This window comes from Microcaecilia unicolor, chromosome 11 (assembly GCF_901765095.1).
Source record: "Microcaecilia unicolor chromosome 11, aMicUni1.1, whole genome shotgun sequence".
Classification (NCBI taxonomy): Eukaryota; Metazoa; Chordata; class Amphibia; order Gymnophiona; family Siphonopidae; genus Microcaecilia; species Microcaecilia unicolor.
This window is the reverse complement of record NC_044041.1, coordinates 192696741-192708956: the sequence shown is the minus strand read 5'-3', so window position 1 is coordinate 192708956 and position 12216 is coordinate 192696741. Positions and strand designations below refer to the sequence as shown.

Genomic DNA, 12216 nt, shown 5'->3' with positions numbered 1-12216 from the left:
GAAAATCTGATGACTAATTGTAAAGCTTGATCTTGTTGTTCATATTTTTTTTTTATTTCGTTAGGTCATCAATAAAAAATGTTTTAAAAAAAAACAAACATTTCTATCACCCCTTTAAAGTACAAGAACCAGCTATCTACCTCAGCAGGATGACAGACTGAGTCCTCCATGATGGGTCTGAACCCATAAGTCACGGGTTATTGGAAAGCGGTTTAAAGAGACAGGACGATTCCTTACAAGACCTTGTTACAGTGGCACCTCTGCGCAGATAAGTTATTCTCAAAATGGGGCTAAATTTTCACATCCTGTATCCAAAAAGGGCGAGCAGTGGGTATAACAATGGAATAACAATGTTAACAAAACTCTGTAAGCCACATTGAGCCTGCAAATAGGTGGGAAAACGTGGGATACAAATGCAATAAATAATAATAATAATAAATAATATGTAAATAGAGCATATAAACAGTGTTTGTATACAGCCATCCATTCCAGACCGCACACATTCGGGTTACAGCAATTTTGGTTCAGGATGTAGTGAACCTAGGATGACAATTCTGACCTTTATGCGGAACAAGCTTTTTGCTTATACTTTCTGCCTACATGACCATCCTGTAGCAAGGAATTTCACAGGTTGACTGTTCACAAGATTAAAACTTCCAACAACTTTCCTTTTTTTTTTTTCTGCAAATGGTGTTATTTCACCACCCCGTGAAAGGGTGAAGGTGCCTCCTGCACCAAATCAGAGCCGTGTTTGTTAAAAAAAAAAAAAGCAGCAGTAAAGCTCAATAGTATTGACTTACAAGAAAACACAATTAATCTGTTTTGAGGCTCCACTAAGAAATTACAAAGGTTAATTTAAAGAAAGGAAACAAACAAAAAAAAACCCTTCAAAACCAAGCACAGTCACTACAACTACACAACAGACCTCCAATAAGTCTATTTCTTTATTCTCTCATGGATCAAGATCATTTTCCGTTTAGGGAAATGTTTTTTAAAAATTAGCAAAATTTTATGCCTGAAAACTATTTTAATTTATTTGTAGCATTTGTATCCCACATTTTCCCACCTATTTGCAGGCTGAATGTGGCTTACATTTACCGTAATGGCGGTTGCCATTTCCGGGTAGCAGCATTACAAATGGTATTGCGTTAAGGTGCATACATATATGGTAACATACATGGAACATAACATATATGGAACAGATCATGGTAACATACATGGAACATAACATATATGGAACAGATCATATATATATTCATTGATTACACATGAACTCCAGTATATTTAATGTATACAAAATATCTTTACTGAAAAAAATGTGCTTTCAACAATTAGCACTTATCCTACCTAAAATCAATGCTACAATCATTCATTCACCAATCACTCATAGTACCTGACTAAAAATTCTCCATACCTACTCACTTAAATATACACGTAACATTATCATTAACAACTATTACATTCTCCCAAGGTTTTGGACTGCTATTAATTTTCAGTTGGATCTCTCATCCCAGCTTATATATATATATATATACCATGTGCATACGTACACGGTAAATAATAATACATTATGGTATTGCATGAAGGTTCCTGAGTAATAAATTGGATTATAACCTACATTAGGTCATCGACTATAGAGAGACCCTATTTGACATAAGGTTTAAGGTGGTAGAGCTTGTCCTGTGTTGCAAAGGAATGAAGTACAAACTAATGCATGCGTCAAACTTCACCTACTTGAGCACACAGTTACGGAACGCACTGCCGCGCAACTTGAAATCGATATACGAAATAACGAACTTCCGCATACTACTGAAGACCCATCTCTTTGAAAGAGCATACCAAAAAGATCAACCCAAGTGAATATGCACAACTCGCCTATTTAATTTCAGAACTGTTTCCTAAAATCTGCTTGTATACTACTACTTTGTATTATCATCATGCCGACTAAGATCATGCAATACTAAATGTTTATATTACTAACATTCTTCCAGTACTCATGATGTATTGTAAGACACTTTGAGCCTGCAAAGAGGTGGGATAAGGTTGGATACAAATGCAACAAATAATAATAAGATTTCGGTTTTGTATAGATCGTGTATAGTGTTGTTGTTTAGTATTTAAGATGGATGTTTATGGTATATTTTCTTGAAAAGCTCTGTTTTCATTAGCCTTCGGAAGATGGTTAGGTCTTGCGTTGTTTTTATTGCCTTCGGTAGTGCGTTCCATAGCTGCGTGCAGATGTACGAGAAGCTGGTCGCGTAAGTGGATTTATATTTTAGCCCTTTAGGTTAGTTTACGAAGACTTGGGGATGCCACTTATGCCAACAGAAGTGGCACAGTTCAGCAACACTAGGGAAAGTTTCCCCGATCACTGATGTGCCACCAACCTCATTTTAGAACTGTTTTGACACAGTGTAGTCCATAATGATTCATCCCATTGATGACATTAGGGTAGGCACATGAAATGAGATTCTTTGCAACTCTTTATAGTAAGAGAAACATTTTTATTTTATTTTTATTTATTTTAGTTACATTTGTACCTAATTTGTACATTTGAAACAGAAGCCTGCGCAGCCTTCTACATGGAATGTTGCTAGTGGAATAGCAACATTCCATGTAGAATCTCCAATAGTAGCAACATTCCATGTAGAATCTCCAATAGTATCTATTTTATTTTTGTTACATTTGTACCCTGCGCTTTCCCACTCATGGCAGGCTCAATGCGGCTTACATGGGGCAATGGAGGGTTAAGTGACTTGCCCAGAGTCACAAGGAGCTGCCTGTGCCTGAAGTGGGAATCGAACTCAGTTCCTCAGTTCCCCAGGACCAAAGTCCACCACCCTAACCACTAGGCCACTCCTCCTCCACTGCTGCTACTATTTGAGATTCTACATGGAATGTTGCTATTCCACTAGCAACATTCCATGTAGAAGTCGGCCCTTGCAGATCACCAATGTGGCCGCGCAGGCTTCTGCTTCTGTGAGTCTGACATCCTGCACGTACGTGCAGGACGTCAGACTCACAGAAACATAAGCCTGCGCAGCCTACTACATGGAATGTTGCTAGTAGAATAGTAGCAACATTCCATGTAGAATCTCCAATAGTAGCAACATTCCATGTAGAATCTCCAATAGTATCTATTTTATTTTTGTTACATTTGTACCCCGCGCTTTCCCACTCATGGCAGGCTCAATGTGGCTTACATGGGGCAATGAAGGGTTAAGTGACTTGCCCAGACTCACAAGGAGCTGCCTGTGCCTGAAGTGGGAATTGAACTCAGTTCCTCAGGACCAGAGTCCACCACCCTGTACCTGGCACAGACCGTATAAGGCTGCCCAGCACTATCCCCACCTCCCAACCACAAGCCCCGCCTCCCACCAGCGGCTCTGGCACAGACCGTATAAGTCTGCCCAGCACTATCCCCGCCTCCCAACCACCAGCCCCGCCTCCCACCAGCGGCTAAGCTTCTGGGGATCCCTTCCTTCTGAGGAAGATTCCTTTATGTTTATCCCACGCTTGTTTGAATTCAGTTACCGTTTTCCTCTCTTGTTTCTAACAGTGGCCAATCCAGGTCACAAGCACTTTCTATGCTACTTAACCTCAGGGATAAGCAGTGGATTTCCTCAGGTCTACCCTAATGGTTTATGAACTTTTCCTCCAGGAATCTGTCCAAACTTTTTTTTTTTAAACCCACTATACTAACTGCTTTTACAACATCTTCTGGCAACAAGTTCCAGAGATTAACTATGCATCAGAGTGGAAAAACATGTTCTCCTATTTTTAAAATGCACTATTCTGTTACCTCATGGTGTGTACCCTAGTCTTTGTATGTTCTGAAATAATCATCAATTTGTGTTCACCTGTTCCACTCCACTCCAGATTTTATATATCTCCATCATATTTTCCCTCAGTCACTTCCCCTCCAAGACAAAAAGCCCCAACCCCTTTTTGTTCGCCATTCTCTGTACCTTTTCTAATTTTGCTATGATGGGCATTTTTGATATGGCATCTGAATCCAAATTTTGGACATTTTCCGAAAAACATCCAAAAACGTCCAGTAGCAAACACAGCCATTTTCAAACCAAACATCCAACTTGTTTTTAAAATAGCCTTTTGCTAGACTTTGTGCTCAGTAAATCTATCAATTAGGATCATTTTCGGGAAAAAAAAAAGTCCAAATGGTAAAACTAAAAAAAAAACAAGCCTTTTGGGATATAGAAGCTAGTATTCTTAGTACACTGGCCACACAGACATCCCAGCAGAGCAGCAGGGCACCCTAGGGGGTACACTGTAGTGGACTTCATATAAAAGGTTTCAGGTACACGTCTCACCATAACCCCCTTACATTGTATTGTGAGCCCTCTAAAGCCCACCAAAAATCTACTGTACCCAACTGTACACCACTACAACATCCCGTATGCCTGCAGGTGTCACCTATATGTAGGTACAATAGGTATTTGGTGATTTTGAAGGGCTCACACATTCCACCACAAGTGGAATTCGTTGCCGGAGAACGTAGTGAAGGCGGTTAGCTTGGCAGAGTTTAAAAAGGGGTTGGACGGTTTCCTAAAGGACAAGCCCATACACCGCTATTAAATGGACTTGGGTAAAATCCACAATTCCAGGAATAACATGTATAGAATGTTTGTACGTTTGGGAAGCTTGCCAGGTGCCCCTGACCTGGATTGGCCACTGTCGGGGCTCGATGGACCTTTGGTCTTTTCCCAGTATGGCATTATGTACTTACGAGTGGGATATGGGCCTGAGTCCCCTTCTCTACAGTCCACTGCAGTGACCACTAGACTACGCTTGGGACCTGCTTGCTGCTCTAAATAGGAATGGCAATCACATCTGAAGCTGTCATGTACTGTCACTATCACATCTTAGGAGGTGGGAGAGGGTCAGTGACCACCGGGGGAGTAAAGGGGAGGAGATTATGCCTTAATCCCTCCACTGGTCATTTTGTCATTTAGGGCACCTTTTAGCCACTTAGCTGTGATTGAAACAGGTCTAGCCAAAAAGGTCTTCATTTTGGACCTAGACATTTTCATTTTGTTCCATTGCTGAAGAAAATCATCTGTCTTTTGGTGCCATCCATGTCCCACCCAAAACACAGGCCCAGCACGCCCCCTTGAAGTTTGTATGAACTATGGAGCAAAATGTCTAAACTCAGGGTGATAAATCACAACTTGGATGTTTTTGAGAAAAAAAAAATACCTGCCATCAGCTTATGATGTTTTTTTGTTTCGAAAAACAAGTCCTATATCTTTTTGAAATTTGGCAGCCTAAAAGTGCAGGTCACACCATAGAGTGATAGAGATATATTCTTTGTTTTATTCCCTAGTCCTGTCCTAACTGCTAACATTCTATGCTCCTTGGCCATTGCAGCTAAGAACCTTACTGCATAACTGACTTCTATCCATCACAAGGCATAGGATTTATAAGCCGTGCCCGGTGTATTGAAGGTTCTCAAAAAAAAAAAAAAAAAATTTATAGTAGTAAAATTTTTAACCTTGGGTTTTCATAGGCCTTCAAAACCCTAATGTGACACTGCCATTATAGATTGGATGACATCTGAGTTTTATTTTTCCAGTGTCTTGATTATTCATAAAAGAATTATTAAAAGCACAAGAATTTACAGTAAGGTTTATTAATGTTCATGCCATGAAACGCACATACCTCATTACCAAAATTCACTTGTCATAATAGCTGGACATATCTTCAAATACTCTTTTTCCCATGACAACATTAATTAAGAATGGGCAAATAGGCCTGGGGCTTTTCACACTCTCAAAGCCACTGCAGAAAAGTAGGTGGGAGAGGGTGGAGCCCATTCATGCATCAAGGCCAGACTTCTGTTTATCCCCAGATGGAACAATGTTTACAATAAGTCTCTTAAAAAAAAAAAAAATAACCCCAAACACTCTTTAAACAGAAGCTCCCCAAGGACCTGCTTTCCCTCCCCAGGGTATATAACTGGTTCCATATGGCAGCCATTAATCTAAAAAAAACATGCTACACAAAATAAGAAAATAAATTATTTTAGTTGTTTTTATTTTGGTCATGTACTGTATTTATTCAATAACCCTTCCCCTAATATTGGGCATTTGATCTATTAGCTACTGAGGAACAGGAACAAGCATACCCTTTTTTATTGTTAGAAAAGCTGGGATGGAGTTAGATTTTATACTTTGCTCTCTATACTGCAAAATGTTAAAAGGGGGGGAGGGAAGCCCTAAGGATGTCACATTTGAAGACAAGCAGCTCAAAGGCTGGAAGGATGCAGAGCTGGTACTGCCAAGCACTCAGCATGGGACCAGAGGGAGGAGAGAATGAGGGGCATGTTCCAGATCTGCCAGTATTCCAAAAGCCCAGCCACCACTCACTCTGCAGAGACAGCAAGGGGAAAGGAAAAAAATATATATATATGGAATTTTCCACTGGCTTTCTGCATCTCTCAGCCAACAGGAATGCAGCTCTGCACTTGGCTACTTGCTGTAGTAAAGTTACACGCCATGCAAGCCAATCTGGTCACTGTGTTTAACCAAGCTTGCAGGGGGAGTATTAAAGCCGATGGCTAAGTAAAAGCAGGAGGTACAGTCTGTCCAAGCACACTCAGCCAGGATGTCGATCATAGGGGAGGGAGGTGGAAATCCGCTCTTGTGATCACTCACACGCATTCTTCAGCACAACACAGATCTGGACTTTGGAGAGAACGGACAGTACGACAGAGCCAACTCAGAGGCCTGATGCATATGTACACATTTTCACTCCGATTCAAATCCCCCACATGACTGATCTTTCAGCCTTATGTGAAAGGTGAAAATGATACTCAGTTTAATTTAGGTACCAGTAATATATTTGTATACCATGTAAGTTTAGAACTTGGAATAAATGTACTACACATCATTAATATTAGAGGCTGGACAAATCTTCTGATACCACAAACTAAATAATAACATCCAAGTGGGGTTTTTAAAAAAAAGGTAGAATTTTATACCATATTTTGGGCTAAGGTATTTAATATGTATAGGCATCTTGACTCAGATGCAGTGAAAATACTGCAAAAAAATGGGCAGCTTGAATCTGTTGCAGAGTTGCTAGGGATTCCCAGCACCCACCAGTAGAGTGCAACCCAGAGAAACTTTGCACAGCTGATTGCCAATGAATGCAACAGAGAACATTTCACAATGGTTGGCAGTACCTGACAGACACTGCTGTACACTTGAATCACACCTAACAGTTCAAACTACACTGTGCAGCAGGATTTTGATGATTTTCACTGTCGTAAGGAGGCTGCATTAAACCATCAGCTTCACACTTAGAAATATTACCACGCATTTTCAGCAAGATCATAATATCACTTTTTTTTTTCCTAACGTCAAGTGTATAAGAACACTACACAACTGAATGCATTTTTCCAAGTAAGGCACACAAATGGACTTGTGGCATACACACATTACCCTACATCCTTGGTCTTCAGACCTCAAGATAGCCCTAAGGTGTATGCAAGAAAGTTTTGCATAATCTACTACATCTGTTGTACATGCACAACAGATTTGCATATATTAGGGGTATCCTGAAAACTTGATCTGTTGGTGATCTTGAAGGACTAGGCGTGAAGGCTAAGGCCTTAAACACACACACACATCACCTAGAGCAGTATGAAGCCTATAAAAGTGTTACACTATAGTCAGCAAGGTAAGGGCAGTATGCTACCCATTCATGTAATTCTTATATCATGTAATGACGTGCTCATTTCCATACTCTGTAAGCCACATTGAGCCTGCAAAAAGGTGGGAAAATGTGGGGTACAAATACAATAAATAATTCACGCTTATTTATTTTAGTCCTTTTCATTTGGGCTTGATGCAGGTTTCTAATTTGAAGGATCTAGTCTCTTCCTCTCTAAATATGACCATTTCTCACTACGCTGTGCCACTGGGAAATCTGAAAAAAGACCAACTGCTCACCAATAACCAAATAAAATTGAAAGCCTCTCTGCAGTCCAGGCCTCAATAAGATAAACAAAGATTGATTTTTTTTTTTTTGGAGGCACCCCAAACTACAAGCACATGACTTTATACAACCCAGTGTTAAGATGGTAGCAGTCTTCCTCAACATGAACACAGCAACATTAGCACCTCTCCCCCCCCCCCCCCACACCACCATATATACAAACCGGGTCCAAAAGTTCAGAACTTTTTACATGGATTTGACATTGGGCCGTAAACGTTTAGTCTCCACAAACAGATAGCTCGATCCATACAGGGTATGTAGATTTCGCTACCAAATGAATGTCTACATTCAATAATCAAAGAACCCATCGTAAAGTTTACTAAGAGGTGGCTTTACTAATGCATCGTACATTCACCTCGGAACTCCATTCCCCGTATTATCACATCACTCATACCTTTTCTCACAGAAAGTTATATACCATATGACTTCATGCCTTTCTATCGCCTCTAAGCTCCCATTGTTTCCTTCCAAAGTTGCAATGCTATTACATCCCTCAACGACACCCCAATTGTTTCGCATAACCCTGCATAATATTATCCACAACTATCTGTAACAATTGTATTTCCAATATTCAACTCATATTGTAAGCCACACTGAACCCACAAAAAGGTGGGAAAATGTGGGATACAAATGCAATAAATAAAGGACCATTTTAACAGTGCACATTGCCCCACATTTTTCTCCTGTATGTCCTGGAAAATCCTTGAAATAAAAAGATTTAGTGAAGCACGAGTTTAAATACCACAAGTAGGAAGCCCAAGAGCATGAGCATACTCTTGAAATATTAGAGCCAACAAAGAGCCATGATTGCTTTCTGACAAATTATGATGAACAACATCATTACATATTAGTTTGCAAAGCAAAAGAAAGCTGCCAGACAGTCAAGGTTCTGCTCCTATTTATCCCAACAGGGAAAGTATTTTACAAGGCACAAAGGCGTTTGTTAAGCCCCTGACAGAACACTATCACCACCAAGTGCTGTGTTTGATATAAAGGCCAGCAATTATAGGGTACCAGATCTCATTAAGCTTTTGACTCTTCTTTACTTCTCCCATGACTTCCAGGTCTTAGTACTGATTTTCCATTACAATCCACCAACCAATCAAATCACTCAGGTTTTCGGAATCTTTAAAAGAAAAAAAAAAAACGAGTCCACCGATATCAGCAAGACTGGAAACAGAAGTGGTGGCTCATGGCTGTGACACTGGTGATGAAGCATTTTTTTATTTCACACTTTGAAGGCCATCTGTGTCCTCTGAACGCCTTTTCTACTCTACTGGCACTCTGTTTAAGGACATGAATTACCCTCCTACTGCCTTCCTCAGGCATCTCAGACTAAATTGACTCACCCAGCTAATCCTCACTGGCTCCTCTGTGTGAGGGTGGTCTCCTTGCCCATTCCCTTCAGGCTCCCTTCCAACCTTCCCAGGCTTTTCCTGTCCTTTATCAGCTTTCAGCTCTTCCCCCCCCCAGGCTCCTATTTCTTCCTAAGCATTACTGTCCTTCATAGTGGCAAGTCTTCCCCTTTGACCCCTTTTTCCTTACTGAGGCTGAGGGTTTCTGCAGGGTGCAGTTTCTGGAGAATGTCAAGAATTTCTCTGTCCTCTTCCTTCACAACGAATCCTGCTCAATTTTCATAATTCCTATCAAACTCCTTGTCGGTAGAGTAACTCTTACATAGTACTTCTAATAGCAGTCAAATTTCTGCAGGTTCGTGCTCTAAGCAGACCCACAAATATTGCTGCAAAGCGGAACCAATGCATTCTTAACTCTTCTTACCCCTACCAAAGTCCCCTCGTTTATAATGTGGGTTGAGTGGCTTGGAGGCGTATTTTCAAAGCAATTAGACATAAAAAGTACCATAGTAATCTACAGTACTATCAAGCTCATTTTTAAAGCACTTAGCCTCCCAAAGTTCCATAGAAACCTATGGAACTTAGCCTCCCAAAGTGCTTTGAAAATGAGCCCCCTTGGCTTATAACACTTTTTTTTTTTTTAAGTAGAAGAAATAATGATTCAGGGCTATGTGGAAACCCTGAAATTCCCCAATGACGCTAAAAATAAAAGTACCAAACCCACCTAGAAAGAAACCGTAAGCTATTTTAATGCTCTTTTCTAAAAGCACTCTTTCATGCGTGTGTATATATCTTTCATGTTACAGCAAACATACTTGCTAATAAATCAAAACAGGTAGGTAGTAGAGATGCTTTCTCCAGTGTTCTCAGACATTAAAACAGAGGGAGTAAAAAAGAAAATATTACCCTCCCCCTTCCCTCTGATCTTCCTTGGACTGTGTGATAGGAAACCAGCATGTTGTCCCTCTGCACAGCTTGCCCCTGCACGCACCACAGGAGGCGAGAAAGAATGGAAAAGGTTTTGGGTTGGGTTTTTTTTAATACAGTGAGATCCTTGTATACATCTTCCATTATAACTGCTGCCCGCCTTCTAGTGGACAAAACCCTGTTTGACAGCTGTCAATCAACTTCCCTCACACACGGGGATATTCAAACCAGCTCCCGGCATCTTAATCATACCCACAGTCCTCCTGGTGTGCATGCATACAATATACAGCAATGCAAATATTTTAAAAGTGAACCCAACCCACAGTCTACAGTTCAGGAACCCAATCCGCCCGTCCAACCTGCCGGACCACCATCTATAATTTTCATACTCGTTTTCCATAATGCTCTTAATTTTTCCCCTAGTTGCAAAGATGTTGCATCAATTGAACAGTGTAAACTCTTTGCGAATCACCAATGAAAAAAAAAACCGGAACATTCTTTCTTGCCCTTCTTTCCCGTACGTCGTCCGGTTCAAAACCCGGATCTTTCCATTTCGCCTATGTAACTCGATTTCGTTTTTACACAAAAGCAGGCAATTAAAAAATGTATATACATACACAGTATTCACACAGCTCCCGTCGGCATCTCTCCTCCCTCCCATGCAAAGTGCATGTGGACAAGTTCCATGGATGTTTACCAAACGGGCACCGAAATAACGTGCAAAGCAAACAAAAAGCTGGTGTGTTGAAAGACAAGAAAAAAAAATTGCAAGAGGAAGAGAAGAGGTTGACTAAAAGGGAGGGGAGGCGGAGGAGAGGCAAGAACGGGAAAGGAAAGAAACACAATCCAGGTTTTTTTTTTTTTTTTTGCATGAAGTATCTTGTTGCTGCTGCCAAGCTGGGAACCGCTTTTCACGGGGAGACAAAGACTTGCATTTTGGCTTTTCTCCTGCTGGTCTTTAAAATGTCCTTTAGGTGACTGGTCACTTACGTCCCTCCCCCTCGTCAAGTTGATGAGCCTCTCAGTAAAAAAGCAAAATTATAAATATATGCATGCATGCCCCCCCCTACCTTTCGAAGGACTAGGTGTAATTGCACATTCTGCAAAATAAGAGAGGGGGGAGGGGGAGATGAAGGTGCTGCATCTTGCTACTCACCAGCCTCGAGCTGCTGCTGCTGCTGTGCGCTGAGCCCCTCTGTCTCCGGGACACCCCCGCCGTGCTGCTGCTGCTGCTCCTCTTGTTGCTGCTGCTGCTGTGCGCGCGAGGCGTTGTCGGCTGAGCCCTGGGCGGCTTGGGCGACCTTCGCTGAGAGCATTTTCATGTCTCCACGGCTGCCATTCTCCTGGGGCGGCTGCGCCGGACACGGGCTCCTGTCCCTCTGCTGCCGTCACGGAACCGGAGAGGCTGAGAGACGGGCGCGCGACTGCTGTCACGCGAGCCTGGCGCGGTCCCCCCTCCCCCGTGACCAGGGGCTCGGCCGCCCCTCCCCGGCGCCGCTGGTTGGGGCTGTGGTTCGGCCGGTCGCTGCCTCAGCCCCGAGCGCCGTCTCTCCGCTGCCTCTAGCCCGGGCTCCTCCGCTTCCTTTCTCCTGTCAGCTGCGGCGAGCGCCGGAACCCCAGGGACGCGAGCGACGCAGCCCACGCTGCGCACGGCACGCCGGGAGCTGTAGTCTTCTCGGGCTCCTGGCTCCGCCTTAGGGGGCGGGGCGCGCTGCGTGGCCACCTGCGCTCTGTGTCTCACCTGGGTGCCGCTGGCGCTCTGGCTGCAGCAGCAGCAGAAGCACCGCGAGCGTTGAGCAAGATCGTTTTGGTGTGGCCGGGGAGGGGTGATTTGGGTTCAGTTCAGCAACGCCGATCGTTCTTCTGGAACAAGTTGGCACCCATCAGGGCGGCAAGGGAGAGAGAAACGCCAACC

The 12216-nt window shown here is 42.5% G+C and overlaps 1 protein-coding gene across 5 annotated transcripts in view; it reads right to left on the bottom strand.

Moving 5' to 3' along the window:
- AHDC1 (AT-hook DNA binding motif containing 1) overlaps positions 1-11872 on the bottom strand; it is a 306721-nt gene extending 294849 nt beyond the window's left edge. For 4 of the 5 annotated variants that reach the window (XM_030217758.1, XM_030217762.1, XM_030217759.1 and 1 more), the window contains exon 1: positions 11458-11872. In XM_030217758.1, the coding sequence (XP_030073618.1) occupies positions 11458-11623 (166 nt within the window). In that variant the 5' untranslated portion in view covers positions 11624-11872. The remainder of the gene's footprint in view (positions 1-11457) is intronic. The other variant, XM_030217765.1, reaches the window with a different exon arrangement.
- Positions 11873-12216: the final 344 nt, after the last annotated feature.